Source organism: Rana temporaria, chromosome 1 (assembly GCF_905171775.1).
Source record: "Rana temporaria chromosome 1, aRanTem1.1, whole genome shotgun sequence".
NCBI lineage: Eukaryota > Metazoa > Chordata > Amphibia > Anura > Ranidae > Rana > Rana temporaria.
In genome coordinates, this window is record NC_053489.1 from 148637142 (window position 1) to 148652888 (window position 15747).

The following is a 15747-nucleotide window of genomic DNA, read 5'->3' on the forward strand; positions in this document are numbered from 1 at the left end:
GCCACGTCACCTGCCACAAGTTGTGGATTGTCCACTGGCCACGCCACCTGCCACGTCAACTGGCCACGTCACCTGCCACAAGTTGTGAATTGTCCACTGGCCACGTCACCTGCCACATCAACTGGCCACGTCACCTGCCAAGTTGTGAATTGTCCACTTGCCACGTCACCTGGCCACGCCGCCTGCCACAAGTTGTGGATTGTCCCCTGGCCACGTCACCTGGCTATGTCAACTGCCACGTCACCTGGCCACGTCACCTGCCACAAGTTGTGGATTGTCCACTGGCCACGCCACCTGCCACGTCACCTGCCATGTCACCTGGCCACGTCACCTGCCACAAGTTGTGGATTGTCCACTTGCCATGTCACCTGGCCACGTCACCTGCCACGTCACCTGCCACATCACCTGCCTCAAGTTGTGTATTGTCCACTTGCCACATCATCTGCCATGTCACCTGGCCACCCCACCTGCCACAAGTTGTGGATTGTCCACTGGCCACGTCACCTGGCCACGTCACCTGCCGCAAGTTGTGGATTGTCCACTTGCCATGTCACCTGCCACATCACCTGGCCACGTCACCTGCCACAAGTTGTGGATTGTCCACTGGCCATGTCACCTGCCACGTCACCTGGCCACGTCACCTGCCACAAGTTGTGGATTGTCCACTGGCCACGTCACCTGGCTATGTCAACTGCCACGTCACCTGGCCACGTCACCTGCCACAAGTTGTGGATTGTCCACTGGCCACGCCACCTGCCACGTCACCTGCCATGTCACCTGGCCACGTCACCTGCCACAAGTTGTGGATTGTCCACTTGCCATGTCACCTGGCCACGTCACCTGCCACGTCACCTGCCACATCACCTGCCTCAAGTTGTGTATTGTCCACTTGCCACATCATCTGCCATGTCACCTGGCCACCCCACCTGCCACAAGTTGTGGATTGTCCACTGGCCACGTCACCTGGCCACGTCACCTGCCGCAAGTTGTGGATTGTCCACTTGCCATGTCACCTGGCCATGTCACCTGCCACAAGTTGTGGATTGTACACTTGCCACGTCACCTGGCCATGTTACCTGCCACAAGTTGTGGATTGTCCACTGGCCACGTGACCTGGCCACGTCACCTGCCACATCACCTGGCCACGTCACCTACCACAAGTTGTGGGTTGTCCACTTGCCACGTCACCTGGCCATGTCACCTGCCACAAGTTGTGGATTGTCCACTGGCCACGTCACCTGCCACAAGTTGTGGATTGTCCACAATGCAATACAAGCAATTACATTTTTTATGTTTTTTTATGGTTTTTCATCATTTGCCATCATTTTTGAGATTTCTAATGTAAAAAAATAGGTCACCTTTAAAAACGCCTATAGACGAAATCGCGGCAAAACGCCGGTACCGCGTTTTGCCGCGATTTGCCGCGATTTGCGTCTAAAACGCAAAAGCTGAATGCTTCTGAACCCAAAATTTTGGGTTTGGAAAAACGGCCCTAAACCCAACTGCTTTGAAACGCCAAAAAACGTGATTGTGTGCATGGACACATAGGATAACATTAAATGTGTTCAGGGGCAGTTGAAAAAAATGCCCAAATGCCTCTGAACTCGAGTTTAGCAGCGTCTCGTGTGCATGAGGCCTTAGAGTCCTGATGAGATTGGCGGCTGAAGAGGGAAGGTGCATGCTCAGGAAAAGTAGTCTGGTGAGCCGCGCACAGGCAGAGCAGTACACAGGTGCTCTCCTTACAATTCTCATTAAGCCATGGGACCTAACAGTATGACCTCTCTGAGCCTGCCCCCCTCCCCCGGGCCCCGACCAATGTAGCTGGAGGGCAGAAAGTAATGAGTGAGGTGGAGGATTGCCAAAATTACCACTCCGGTGCAGCGCTCACTGAAAGTTGCCCTGACATGAGAGCGGCAGCCTTCCAGTTTGCGCAGTTTTTTTCTCCTTGTGCTCTATGTAGGTGTCCAACAGTTTAGCCTGAGCACTGTGAACAGACTGGTCTCAATGTGTGCTGTGCGCTGTCAGTGTGCGCTGTGCTATGGTGTCAATGGCTGTGCAGTTGTGTGGATCTCAGCGCTGGATTGTATTCCCTCCCGCTGTGCTGCAGCTCCTCTCCTCTCTGCCAGCCTGAATAAAAGGGGGAAGTGGGGACATGCAAGCGTGGAGCCGCACACACAGGCTCCTGATGATGAGATGAATGGGGGAGAGAGAGAGAGAGGATGGATGGGAGTTGCAGAGGAGACAGCAAGAGAATAGGGAAGAGACCCAGTTCTAGTGCCCTGTCCCTCTGGTCTGCCCCCAGTGCCCTGTCCCTCTGGTCTGCCCCCAGTGCCCTGTCCCTCTGGTCTGCCCCCAGTGCCCTGTCCCTCTGGTCTGCCCCCAGTGCCCTGTCCCATTTTGTTAAAGTTGTTGTTGGTAATATTTAATTTTGTAACATGATTCTGCATAAAACATTGTCATTCCATGAGATAATCTACGAGGGCGTGTTTACGGGTGCATTTAGGCGCAGGGCAGTGTATGAATTAGGTGGGGCAACTGGTGGCGAGTAACTCTTGAGGCCTGGCTAGTAGCTCAGGACTTGAAATTTTGAGCCCTGTATGTATATATATATATATATATATATATATATGTATGTATGTATGTATGTATGTGTGTGTGTGTGTGTGTGTGTGTGTGTGTGTGTGTGTATATATATATATATATATATATATATGTGTGTGTGTGTGTGTGTGTGTGTGTGTGTGTATATATTATGTATGTATGTGTGTGTATATATAATATATTATTTTTGTATATCTAAAAATGACATTAGTTATCAAACAATGAAAGTCTAAAAATTAAAGGTGAAAACCTAACCTTCGGCTTATCCAGTCCACCGTAAAAATGGAAAAGAAAAGAGTTCAATAATTTGCTCAGTTGATGAAGAGTGATTCACATAAAAGGTGCTTCAGTAAAGTGCCTTCCCCACATGAACACATGCCTCTCATGAGAAGGATTGAATCTCAGATAATAGAGCTCAAACTCGCTCCTACAGGTTCCATTCACCAGAGATATTCCACTCATCAGCTCATTTAATGTCGTTCACTCTGTGTAAGGCTACTGCTCCACTTATTACCGTGTATCTCATGTGCCCACTGGATCCATATAAAGAATGCCGCTGTAGTTTCCCTCATACATGGAGGGTAATAACAAAACCTGGGGAATGCCCAGGGAAAAACCAAGCCTGCTTACTGACCAGCTCGCAGAACAGCAATTAACCTAACAGTATGCGTTTAAAAACTGGGGTTTTGTCCGCATGCATTTGCAAACGCATGTGTGAGCCACAGAGCCGTGCCAAGGCACCCTGTAATCTGTGGTCCTAACACTAAACAATGAGTGTCCCCACAATGGAGGCACATGCATTCTAATGGATAGATGAGGGCAGGTGGACTGAAGGGGAGCCACCCCTCCTTTAAGGTGCAGGAGCACACCAAACACCCAGCATATAGCACAATGGCTGCAAGGTGTTGGTGTGCTGCTGGACCAATACAAGCACCACAGGTGAAACAAACATGTCCACCGCCCCATCTATAGCTGGCCATAGCAGTAAGTAGCATTGGAAGGCTAAAGCAGATAACAACAAAACCTGGGGAATGCCCAGGAAAAAAAACAATCCTACTTACCGACCAGCTCGCAGAACAACCAATTCCCTCATACATGGAGGGTAATACCAGGAAGAGGCTTCATGGTGCTCTACGTTAAAACAACATTTATTTAAAAGTATCGTTGCACTTGCATAACATGAAATAAGAAGCAAAACAAACAAATGTTCCACACAGCCCCGGACCTCCCCGGCAGGCTGGTGCGTGATGACAGTTCGAAGCACTCGCAGTAATCAAATGACTCGGCCCGGGGGGCTGAACCACGGCCCGGGACCAGTTCAAAGTGCCATTGTGAATTCACTCTTGATTTTGATGCAGAGCTAAACAGTCAGTACTTCTGCCTAAACACTGACCTTCACCTTTGACAGAGAATGACCAATGTTACTAGCTTAAGGTGGCCTTCAGGAAAGGCAAGTACTCCTTTTTAGCCTCTTTTACCATTTATTTGCTGGTCCATTTGAATATACACCTCCTTTTAAGAGAATAAACGACATTGGGGGTTGTGAAATCCATTTATCCGTTGTGTTTTTAATTTTCTGGAAGAATGATGATTTGTGTAACACGCAGAGATTGCAGTATATTGTACACGGTTTAATTGCTTTATTTCAGCCATTGATTGACTCGGCAGGCATGATATGAATGTTTGTTCTGCAATTTTTTTCCTTTTATGAAGCTCCTTTTGGCAGGAGGAAACCTTCTATAGATTTTTTTTTTTTTTTTGTAGTGTGTATTAAATGAGAATAAAACCTGTTTACTTGTCAGTTATTTTGATGAGACTTTGGCTGTTAAGTTACTCGATCCTGCCAATTTTAGTCCGGTTGGGAAACCATCGTCCTGTTTGTTAGTAGCAGTAGATGTCTCCTAATGACATTCATATATTTATTTATTTATTTTTTAGACCAATTGCTTTTTTCTTCCCTTCTTTCTTCAATAAACATGGGTACTTGGAGAATGCTTACAGACATGTTAACTGGACAATTGTTTGTTTAGCACCCAGTATCTGACTGCTAACTCGTGTCTGGAATCGCCTTTTCATCAATGTCCATCTGCTTGCATTGTTTGGATTTTTAAAGATGCCTCTATGTTACAAAGTGCAATATGAACCCAGTTAGGCCCCTTTCAGACTGGGGCGGGAGCCGTGGTGGCGGTATAACGCAGCTAAAAATAGCCGCGCTATACCGCCGGGATTGCCGTGGGAATCGGCGGCTAGTGGTGCGGTATTAACCCCCGCTAGCGGCCGATAAAGGGTTAATACCGCCCGCAACGCGCCTCTATAAAAGCGCATTGCGGGCGGTATTGTTTTTAATGGGAAGGAGCGGTATACATGCCGCTCCTCTCACCGCTCCAAAGATGCTGCTGACAGGAGATTTTTTTGTCTCCCGCCAGCGCATCGCCTCAGTGTAAAAACCCTCGGGCTTTCACATTGAGTCTGCAGTGAAGCAGTTTTTCAGGCGGGATAGCAGCGCTATTTTTACCGCCTGAAAAACTCCTCAATGTAAAGGGGCCTTACATAAAAGTTGGGATGCTGTGAAAATCTACATAATAGAATGCAATGAGTTTTCAATATCAGAAACCCATATTTTATTCACTATAGAACTCAGAAAACGCATCAAATGTTTATACTGAGACAATGTTCAGTCATAAGAAAAAAAAAAGGTCATTTTGAAATTGATGGCAGCAACACGTCTCAAAGTTGGGACAGCGCAACAAAAAGCTAACAAAGTAAAAGCCCATACACGTGATCAGAATTGTGTGATGACAGAAATCCGACCGTTTGTATGCTCCATCAGACAATTGTCCGATTTTCCACCAACAAATGTTGGCTAGCATGCTTTAAAATTTTCCAGCAACAAATGTGTCTTGTTGGATTTTCTGATCGTGTATTTTTATTAAGTCCGTCGGGCAAAAATCCTAACACGCATGCTCAGAAGCAATGCTAACCATAACACAAAATTAGCAGAAGTTGCCCAAAGTGTGGTGCTAAAGAGCTGAAAAACCACATAGTTTTGTGTTGGCCAACAATTCTTTGCCATTTGCATGCAATACAAGTTCATGGCCAACGCCCTTCGGACAAAAGCCTACGCCTTGTCTGCAGAAAATCCGATCATGTGTATGAGGCTTTAGAGCCGGTTCACACTGGGGCGACCTGTCAGGCGACTCAGCCGCCTGACAAGTCGCGGTCCACAGTAGCCAATGGAACTGTTCTAATAGGAGCGACGCAAGTCTCTCCGACTTAGAAAAGGGTTCCTGTACGACTTTGGGGGCGATTCGGGGCGACCTGCATTGACTTCAATACTGAAGTCATTTTGCAAGTTGCCTCTCAAGTCGCCTTGAGATCGCCTTGCCGAGTCGCCCCCAAAGTCGTGCCGCCTGTGTGTGAACCGGCTCTCAGTGGTACTAACAAGGATGCGCTGGAAGAGCATTTTCCAACTAATAGGTTAATTGGCAACAGGTTAGTAACATGATTGGGTATTGGAGAATGTGTGTCTCAGAAGTAAAGATGGACAGAGGTTTACCAGTCTGTGAAAAGCTGCATCTAAAAACAGGTGAACAATTTCAGAATAATGTTCCTCAATGTGAAATTGCAAATCATCATAATTTTTGTTTGGAACAGATAAAGCGTTTCTTTTGGTGGAATTTAATCACCACTGGGTTTTTTCGCTAAACAAACAAGGAAAGACGAAAAAGACTGATGACCGAAAAAGACCGAAAAAGAAAAAAAAATAGTTTTTCTTTTGTTTCTGTTATAATGAAGCAGTTAAAATGACCTGTTGCAAAGTCAAAAACTTTTCAGACAAATCTAAACTTTACCTACTTTTGGCAACCATAGGCGCTGCATCCTCCAGGCTAAAGAGGAGAGGGCAGCTTGCATATCTAAAAGATATATTCAGAAGGCAGGATGCACATCTGGGAGATATATACAGGTTTAAGAGCAGCATATGCCCAGGCAAAAATGGGACAATAAACCCCAGATTCCAGCAACTGGTCTCTGTAATTCCCAGATGTTTACAGGGTATTGCTGAAAGAAGAGCAAATGCCTCACCATGGTAAAAATTGCCCGATCTCAATTTTTGGGGGAATTGGGGGTGTACTTTTCCAACTTTTTGTTGCCCTGTCCCAACTTTTTTGAGATGTGTTGCTGCCATTAATTTTAAAATTACCTTATTTTTCCCAAAAATTTAAAATTTTCTCAGTTCTCAGACTACAGTACCATTGATTAAACCTGTAGTCCAAACAATGATTTATTCCCCTAGTTTAATGGACAGGCTTGCTCATATCTAGGTATACTCCACCATCTAGACCTTCAGACTACCTCAGGTTACCCAGGGCCGGTTTTAAATTGCCATTGCACAAAAACAAAGGTTTCTGGATATGTTGCATTTCATTGAATTCCGTGTTTTGTAGCTTTTAAATGTACTGTGAATGCTTGTGTCACTATGTGTTAAACTGTGTAATTTATTTGGAAATTGGCTGAAACTGGAGCAGCTTGCAAATGATTATTTGTAATAGTTGTGAGCTAATTGGTGTTATTCATTTGCGTTGGCTATATGGCAGGATATGTCTCAAAATAGAAACAACTTGGCCCTGAATAACTTGCTTTATCTTATTGCAGAAACTCTCCCATGGTAACCTAGCTATACAGGATAATGTAATTTAAATATAATATCCATAGCAGCAGGTTGAGTGATATGTGGTGAGAAAGTAACTCCATATGGTAATGAGAGCAATTTATGACCCCCCCCCCTCTTGTGTATGTAAATCCTTAAAATATGAGTAATATCTGTTCTCATCAGTTTAATATCTGATACGTCCCCCTATTTGGGGACCAAATATTAAATGCATTTTTGAACAGGGAGATGGAAAAAGGGCATGCTCTGTCCACTCCACGCATTGACCTGGTATTGCAGGACTAATGTAAAAATAAAAAAAATAAACATTTTTATGCATAGCCAAAAAAAGTATATACAACATGCAGTATATAATTGTCTTTTGGGACTAGTAGTATTTACTGAGCTGCAGAGTGTTGTCCTGCCTTAGGCCCTTACTCCTTTCACAATAACATTCCTTATATCCATAACCAGAACTCTGACACTGATCTCTCCTTGTAACCTAAACCTAACGCCAAACCTTCCTTATGTAAACTTAAACTCTTGTTTGCATACCCATGCATAAATCTGAGATCCTCTGGCCAAAATACTAAAATGTGCTGACACCACCACCAAGATCTCTGCAAAAATGTTATTATTATTACTATTATTATTATTTTTTTTTGCTATGTATTTATTTTATTTTTACACGTTTTGATTAATATTTATTTTTTCTAATGGTAGAGTCCACTGGCACACTGTATGAAGTTTTGTCAAACATCGACTCAGGAAAAGGAATTTCTATGAATCCCACAAGTCAGAAATCCTCATCCTCTGGTATTGACCCAGTAAGTATATTTCAATTTTTCATTCTTCCAGTAATAAATATTCAGTGTGTTACTCAGTCAAGGTGCCGCCTTTTCATTTTCCTGCTGGAGAGCTCCAGGACCCTCAGTATCTTGACCTTTTGTTTTCATTCTTGCTTCTTATTTTGATCACATCTCTTTATAACAAGTTTATTTCTCTATATATAATGTGAATGCATGCATAAAGCTTTCATAAATTGGCTAAAGGATAACAAAAATTTTGGTTGACTTTATAAATCTAGTGCAAACCAGTGTTAAGCCAAATTAAAAAATAAAAACCTGCTGATTTACTCTCTATTGAATATGCTTAGGCTAATTCTTTTAAGCCTCGTACACACGCACGTTTTTCTTGGCAAGAAAGCTGCTGGGAGAGCTGTTTGCAGAGAAAACCGTGCGTGTGTAAGGTTTCTCGTCGGGAAAACTTTTCTCGTTGGGATTCTTGGCAGAGTGTTTCCTGCCGAGAAAACGGAGCGTGTGTATGCTTACCTGTCTCCAGGTAAACCCGCGCATGCTCGAAAAGACTTTGACGCATACAAGGGCAGTGTAGGGTGTAGCAAGATGTAGCGGCGGCATTGAATGTGAGGAGCGCATGCTCGTCGTATTCGATGACATCAACGCATTCTTGCCATTCAAAAGAACAATGGTTCTTTTGAACGGCCCGTGTGTACACTCGGCGAGCAAGGAAAGCTTGCCAGGAATCCCAACGTTTTTTTCCTGATGGGATTCCCGGCCATGTGTACGAGGCTTAAGTCTTCAGGATTGCATTGGCTGTAGTTGTGCCTAAATCCATTCACAGCCTGCTGACGGACTTCTGGCCATAGGGTGACAGTGTTCACTCAGTGAGACTCTATGCAGGAGGGCATTTTCACCCTGCGCTGAATGTTCCTCATCTGATGCGCAAAATGTGGTTTAGACCTAGCCGAAGAAGAACTCACTACCCATTAGGGTTATGTCAAATGAATGATCCCATCACGGGAGACATCACCAGTAACACGATCACTAACTGGCTGCTTACATGTTTATCTTGTTTACTAGCCAGGCCAGCAAGGTGGCATCCCTTGAGTAGATTCAACAGATTTCTTGGCTAACAAGGGAGTGATTCCATAGAGGTAAGTGGAAGGCTCTCCTTGACCATTCTTCTGATGCTGCTGATGTGTCACCAGCATTGGAATCGCCCATGTCACAGCAGCTTCTGCAGAGCGGGTTGATTTTTTTTTTTTTTTTTATCATACAATTCTGATAATATTTGAGTTGGCTGTAGATGGATTGACATTTGGTTGGTTTAGCAGGGACACATTTTTGATCCATGTATGGCCTTTCCCATTTGTTTGTTAAATGGTAATGTTGGGAAAATTTGTCGATCAGCAGCTGCAGCCTCAGTGTCTTCTGACGGCAGAGAGTCCCTCTGTCAAAATGCAGTGCATCGGGTGGGGAGGGGGAATAGGGGAGTTCCTCCATCCACCTCGCTTGTGTTAATTTTTTACTGCTATGCCCTATGACTGGAGAGGGAAAAAAAGAGCAACTAAATCTATGGCCAGCTTTAGAAACCTTCTTATTTCATGCTTGCTAAAGCATGTTTATTTGATAATTGGTTATTAAAGAATAAGTATTTGTTTATTCACAACTGAAGATCATTTTCTTTTAGGTTCAAAAAAGCAAAATGCGTATTATTATTATTATTATTATTATTATTATTATTATTATTTTTTTAAGCCTTCAAAATCTGTCAACATGAAATGCTTTTCTAGAAATATAGGAGTGCTTGTTTTTATATAATGTTTTGTTCTCTATGAGAATGCCAAGAAATTGAAGATGCCATGTAAAGGTGTCCACTACTTTCTGGAAAGAAGATGACAAACTGGATCTTGCCGGGATAGTAGACGGCCTAGATGTGCATTTGCACCAGACATTAGGGCGGTTCACACTGATGCGATGTGGGAACCCTGTAAATCCACTGCAGGTTCCCGCATCACATGTTTTTTGGCGGCAGTTAACACTGCCCTATGCAAATTGCTGGGAATGTCAATTGAAAGTTAATGACACCTCCAAATCAGTTTGCATATCGCAGTGTGATCAGACAGGAATCGGATACTCACACTTATGTGTTCCGATTCTGCGGCGGACTAAAAAAAATGGCCCTGTGCGAGTTTGGTTTGAATGCATGGACATAGAATGTCATTTTCACTGCAGTGTGGTGCGAATCACATGCGATCTTGCACCACGCAGCAGTGTGAACTGGCCCTTCAACCAAAAGCCAAAAGTTGTAATATATTTCATTTTACCAGTAACACATGTCCTGTCTTGGGGTGTCTGCATTCTGGGTAAACGAGCAATAAAGACACCCTTGGACAGCAACTAGCACATTTAGATTGACCTAACAAGTTGAAGCTGAACTCCAGCTAACTATATAAGGCAAATTTCACACTTAAAAGAAATGCTAACATGGACACTAAAGTGAATCATTGCGTCTAGTGTTAACACACATTTTGGACTAGTTAAAATTACTAGTGCATTTAGGGTGCCCTCCAAGTGTTTTTTTTTTTTTTTTTTTTTTTCAATCTCACCGATATCTTATAAACACTTGTCAAACACACTGTAAAAGAGTGATAAATGTGCTGCAAACGCTACAGGCAGGTTTATGGTGCGTTTCCATAGACTTTAATGGAAGGAGTTGACAACACTCCCAGACTCCACATGTAGCCAGGGCCGGACTGGTCTACCGGGATATCCGGAGATTTCCCGGTAGGCTGCCTGTCCTGTGGCCGGTTTCAGTTGCGGGGCTACAGTGCTCCATGTCCCCTCTCTCCTGTGTATCATCACGGAGCTGGCTGGCTGGGTCTGTGTTGGGCGATGACGCTGTAACACGGTCCCGCCCCCCTAAACCGGCTCGTGTGATAGGCTGAACGCTGATTCTATCACACGAGCCGATCTAGGGGGGCAGGACCGTGTTACAGCGTCATCGCCCAACACAGACCCAGCCAGCCAGCTCCGTGATGATACACAGGAGATGTCATGCCCGCCGTACAGCCCGCCGAGGTGCTTAATAGGAGGATCAGATTTGGCAGGGTGGCTGCATATAGAGAAATTGAGCTTTCTATATTCCTCCATACAACCGCTGAATGCTTGCTGGAGGGAGAGGAGGAGAATAGAGCATTCCGCGGCTTTATGGAGGAATATAGACAGCTCATTTCCTCTATATGCAGCCCCCTGCTTCTCCTATCAGGTTCTCCTTGAAGTTCAGCCCCAGTGTTCTCCCCCACCACACTCTCCAGCCCCCCCCCCACAGTTCTCTCTACCCCTGTTCTTTCTGCCCCCCCCCCTGATCTCCCCATCCTTCTCCAGCTACCATCCCAGTGCTCTTTACCCCTGTTCTCCCCCCCCCCAGTGCTCTTTACCCCTGTTCTCCCCCCCCAGTGCTCTCCACCCCTGTCCCCCCCCAGTGCTCTCCACCCCTGCCCCCCCCCCAGTGCTCTCCGCCCCTCTTTTCCCCCCCAGTGCTCTCCGCCCCTCTTTTCCCCCCCAGTGCTCTCCGCCCCTCTTTTCCCCCCCAGTGCTCTCCGCCCCTCTTTTCCCCCCCAGTGCTCTCCGCCCCTCTTTTCCCCCCCCAGTGCTCTCCGCCCCTCTTTTCCCCCCCAGTGCTCTCCGCCCCTCTTTTCCCCCCCAGTGCTCTCCGCCCCTCTTTTCCCCCCCAGTGCTCTCTGCCCGTTTCTCCCCCCCCAGTGCTCTCTGCCCGTTTTCCCCCCCAGTGCTCTTTGCCCGTTCCCCCCCCCCCCAGTGCTCTTTGCCCGTTCCCCCCCCCCAGTGCTCTTTGCCCGTTCCCTCCCCCCAGTGCTCTTTGCCCGTTCCCTCCCCCCAGTGCTCTCTGCCCGTTCCCCCCCCCCAGTGCTCTCTGCCTGTTTCCCCCCCCCCCCCAGTGCTCTCTGCCTGTTTCCCCCCCCCCCCCAGTGCTCTCTGCCCGTTCCCCCCCCCCAGTGCTCTCTGCCCGTTTTCCCCCCCAGTGCTCTCTGCCCGTTTTCCCCCCCAGTGCTCTCTGCCCGTTTTCCCCCCCAGTGCTCTCTGCCCGTTTTCCCCCCCCAGTGCTCTCTGCCCGTTTCCCCCCCCCAGTGCTCTTTGCCCGTTCCCTCCCCCCAGTGCTCTTTGCCCGTTCCCTCCCCCCAGTGCTCTTTGCCCGTTCCCTCCCCCCAGTGCTCTCTGCCCGTTTCCCCCCCCCAGTGCTCTCTGCCCGTTTCCCCCCCCCCCCCAGTGCTCTCTGCCCGTTCCCCCCCCCCCAGTGCTCTCTGCCCGTTCCCCCCCCCCCCAGTGCTCTCTGCCCGTTCCCCCCCCCCCAGTGCTCTCTGCCCGTTTTCCCCCCCAGTGCTCTCTGCCCGTTTTTCCCCCCCAGTGCTCTCTGCCCGTTTTTCCCCCCCAGTGCTCTCTGCCCGTTTTTCCCCCCCAGTGCTCTCTGCCCGTTTTTCCCCCCCAGTGCTCTCTGCCCGTTTTTCCCCCCCAGTGCTCTCTGCCCGTTTTTCCCCCCCAGTGCTCTCTGCCCGTTTTTTCCCCCCCAGTGCTCTCTGCCCGTTTTTCCCCCCCCCAGTGCTCTCTGCCCGTTTTTCCCCCCCAGTGCTCTCTGCCCGTTTTTCCCCCCCAGTGCTCTCTGCCCGTTTTTCCCCCCCAGTGCTCTCTGCCCGTTTTTCCCCCCCAGTGCTCTCTGCCCGTTTCCCTCCCAGTGCTCTGCTCTCCACCCCTGTTTTTCCCTCCCAGTGCTCTGCTCTCCGCCCCTGTTCCCCCCCCCCCCCAGTGCTCTCCGCCCCTGTTTTCCCCCCCCCAGTGCTCTCTGCCCGTTTTTCCCCCCCAGTGCTCTCTGCCCGTTTTTCCCCCCCAGTGCTCTCTGCCCGTTTTTCCCCCCCAGTGCTCTCTGCCCGTTTCCCTCCCAGTGCTCTGCTCTCCACCCCTGTTTTTCCCTCCCAGTGCTCTGCTCTCCGCCCCTGTTCCCCCCCCCCCCAGTGCTCTCCGCCCCTGTTTTTCCCCCCACCCATGTGCTCTCCGCTCCCTGCCCCTTTACTCTCCACTGCCCCCTGCATTTTGCCCCCACCCATGTGCTCTCTAACCCCGCCAGTGCTCTTCAGCCCCCAGTACTTTCCACCCCTGTTTTTTCTGGCCCCCACTGGTGCTCTCAAGCTCCCCCCATTGCTCTCCCCCCTGCTTTTTGTACCCCCCAGTGCTCTCCAGCCCCGTGCTCTCCACCCCTGTTCTTTCTGCCCCCCCCCAGTGCTCTCAAAATCCCCCCTTAGTGCTCTCCAGCCCCCCCATCCCCTCAGCCTCTCGTGCTCTCCACCCCTGTTCTTTTTGGCTCCCCCCCCATCCAAAACGAGAACAGACCCTGCATGCTGATGGCATTCATGGATATCTTGCTATCATCGAAGGTACCGTACCGAGCATCAACAACACACCTTCCCACAGACAGGGACTGCAGACTGGGACATGGGGCACAGGAGGGGCTGCATTTGATGGGCACAGTGAGGCTGCATTTGATGGGCACAGTGAGGCTGCATTTGATGGGCACAGTGAGGCTGCATTTGATGGGCACAGTGAGCTGCATTTGATGGGCACCATGAGGCTGCATTTGATGGGCCGATATGTATTCCTCTACATATTTTTGGTAAAGGAAAAAAAATCGCAATAAGCGTATATTGATTGGTTTGTTTGCACAAAAATTATAGCGTCTACAAAATAGGGAATATATTTATGGCATTTTTATTCTTTTTCCTTTTTTTTTTTTTTTTACTAGTAATGGTGGTGATCAACGATTTTTTTTTCTTAGCGGGACTGCGACATTGCAGCGGACAGATCAGATACTTTGAAACTTTTTTTGGGACCATTGACATTTATACAGATAAAAATGCACTGATTACTGTATAAATGTCACTGGCAGGGAAGGGGTTAACACCAGGGTAATCAAGGGGTTAACTCTGTTCCCTATGAGTGTTTATAACTGGGGGGGGGGGGGGGGCTTACTGGGACATGACAGAGATCACTGTTCCCAACCACTGGGAACAGTGGATTCCTGCCATAACGAGGAAATGCCTTGTTTCTCCCCCTTCTGCCTGTACAAGACAGTCACGGGCTGCCGGAGGACATCGCGTCCTCCCGACCAGCGGTCACACTCCGTTGGTTGCGCCGCCCATCCGCAACTGAGCCGCCATACACCAACGACGATTTGCGCAGGAGAACCATTGTGCCGCCGTTAAATGACGGCGGTTGGTCCTAAAGTGGAGATCATCTCTGCCAGTAGGTTCTTACGGCGTGTTACCATAGACTTGGAAAGAGCTGACGAGCTTCATCGCTTCCCAGATTCCACATGTAGCAATGTTTTTGCCACACAGCAACGTCAAGCAAAGCAAACACTTTTTAAAGGCCTGTTTCACATGGGTTTCAGCCTGTATAGGAGCAATGTGAATAGCAAGCTTTTATGAAACATTCCGCAAGCTTTTGCAAAACTTTCAGCAAGTTTAAAGGGGCTTTCTCTGGGCCTTTAAAGTGCCCTTCAGCTCCTTTGGAAATATTATACACATCTTTAAAGGGAGTGCTGATTGTCACTGTAAACAAGCTGCTAGCACGCTTTAGTAGGCTCTCAACAAGCTTCAAGTAGTGCTGAATGGTACATTAATAGCTTGCTAAAGGCTTTGCAAATGCCTTGTAAAAGCACGTAACGCATGGCTTTATGAAATAAGGCAGGGAAAGGGACCAAAATAGGACAGCTGGTCAGCTTATGATGATGTGTAGCAAAATGAAAGACTTTCACGAAAGCGCTGCAATGTTCATGCGTGCAAACATCTTCATAGTAGTCACTCATGATTTGTATATACTGAAAATATACTGTAATTTTCCTTTAGGGAGGCTTTTTATCATGTGTGCCCCTAGATAACCTAGGACTGATTCCATGCATCTCACATCCTGTCCTATTGGAAGTGTTTTTCAATGTGAATCTTGCAGTGTGAGCTCCACAGGTTCAGTCGTAGAAATAAAATCTTAATTATTATTATTTTTCTTTTTTTTTCTTTTTCCTGTTTAATGGTTTCTTGATAAAGGTCCATTCTGCCCCTGAAGGTTTTAAAGCATAATATGCTAGGAACTCGTACAGACATCCTTTTCTGTAAATAAAGGTGACTCACAACCTCCAAGCAATTTCCTCTCCCAGTATGTGAATCCTGGAAGGAAATTTGCTTAATTATTGAGCTCACTGCTACGAGTATAAACTACTGTTCCAGTCTTCAGCTGTTCTTTATCGGAATATTGCTGTGACAGATGTTCTGCACAACAATTGTGCATGTCACATGGGAGTTTGTGGGGCTTCAAAGCTTGTGTTTTTTTTTTTCATATACAGTATTCAATACAATGTATGCTTCTGTGCACAAAGAAATGTGTGTTCAAAGCCTGGAGCATGTAGACAGATTTTGTTATTATCTAAGGCCCAGATTCTCGTAGATCGGCGTATCTTTGTGCGGGCGTAGCGTATCCTATTTACGTTACGCCTCCGCAACTTAGACGGGCAAGTGCAGTATTCTCAAAGCACTTGCTCCGTAAGTTGCGGCGGCGAAGCGTAAATAGGCTGGCGTAAGCCCGCCTAATTCAAATTTGGAAGATGTGGGCGTGTGTTATGTAAATGTTATGTAA

General features: G+C 47.3%; 1 protein-coding gene and 1 non-coding gene across 3 annotated transcripts in view; both read left to right on the forward strand.

Moving 5' to 3' along the window:
* The window catches only part of HSD17B4 (hydroxysteroid 17-beta dehydrogenase 4), a 427477-nt gene that overhangs the window by 191628 nt on the left and 220102 nt on the right, over positions 1-15747 (forward strand). For both annotated transcript variants that reach the window (XM_040344026.1, XM_040344036.1), the window contains exon 12: positions 7973-8076. In XM_040344026.1, the coding sequence (XP_040199960.1) occupies positions 7973-8076 (104 nt within the window). The remainder of the gene's footprint in view (positions 1-7972; positions 8077-15747) is intronic.
* Positions 7382-7565, forward strand: LOC120925129. The gene has a single exon (XR_005746549.1). It is a non-coding gene; the product is annotated as a U2 spliceosomal RNA (small nuclear RNA).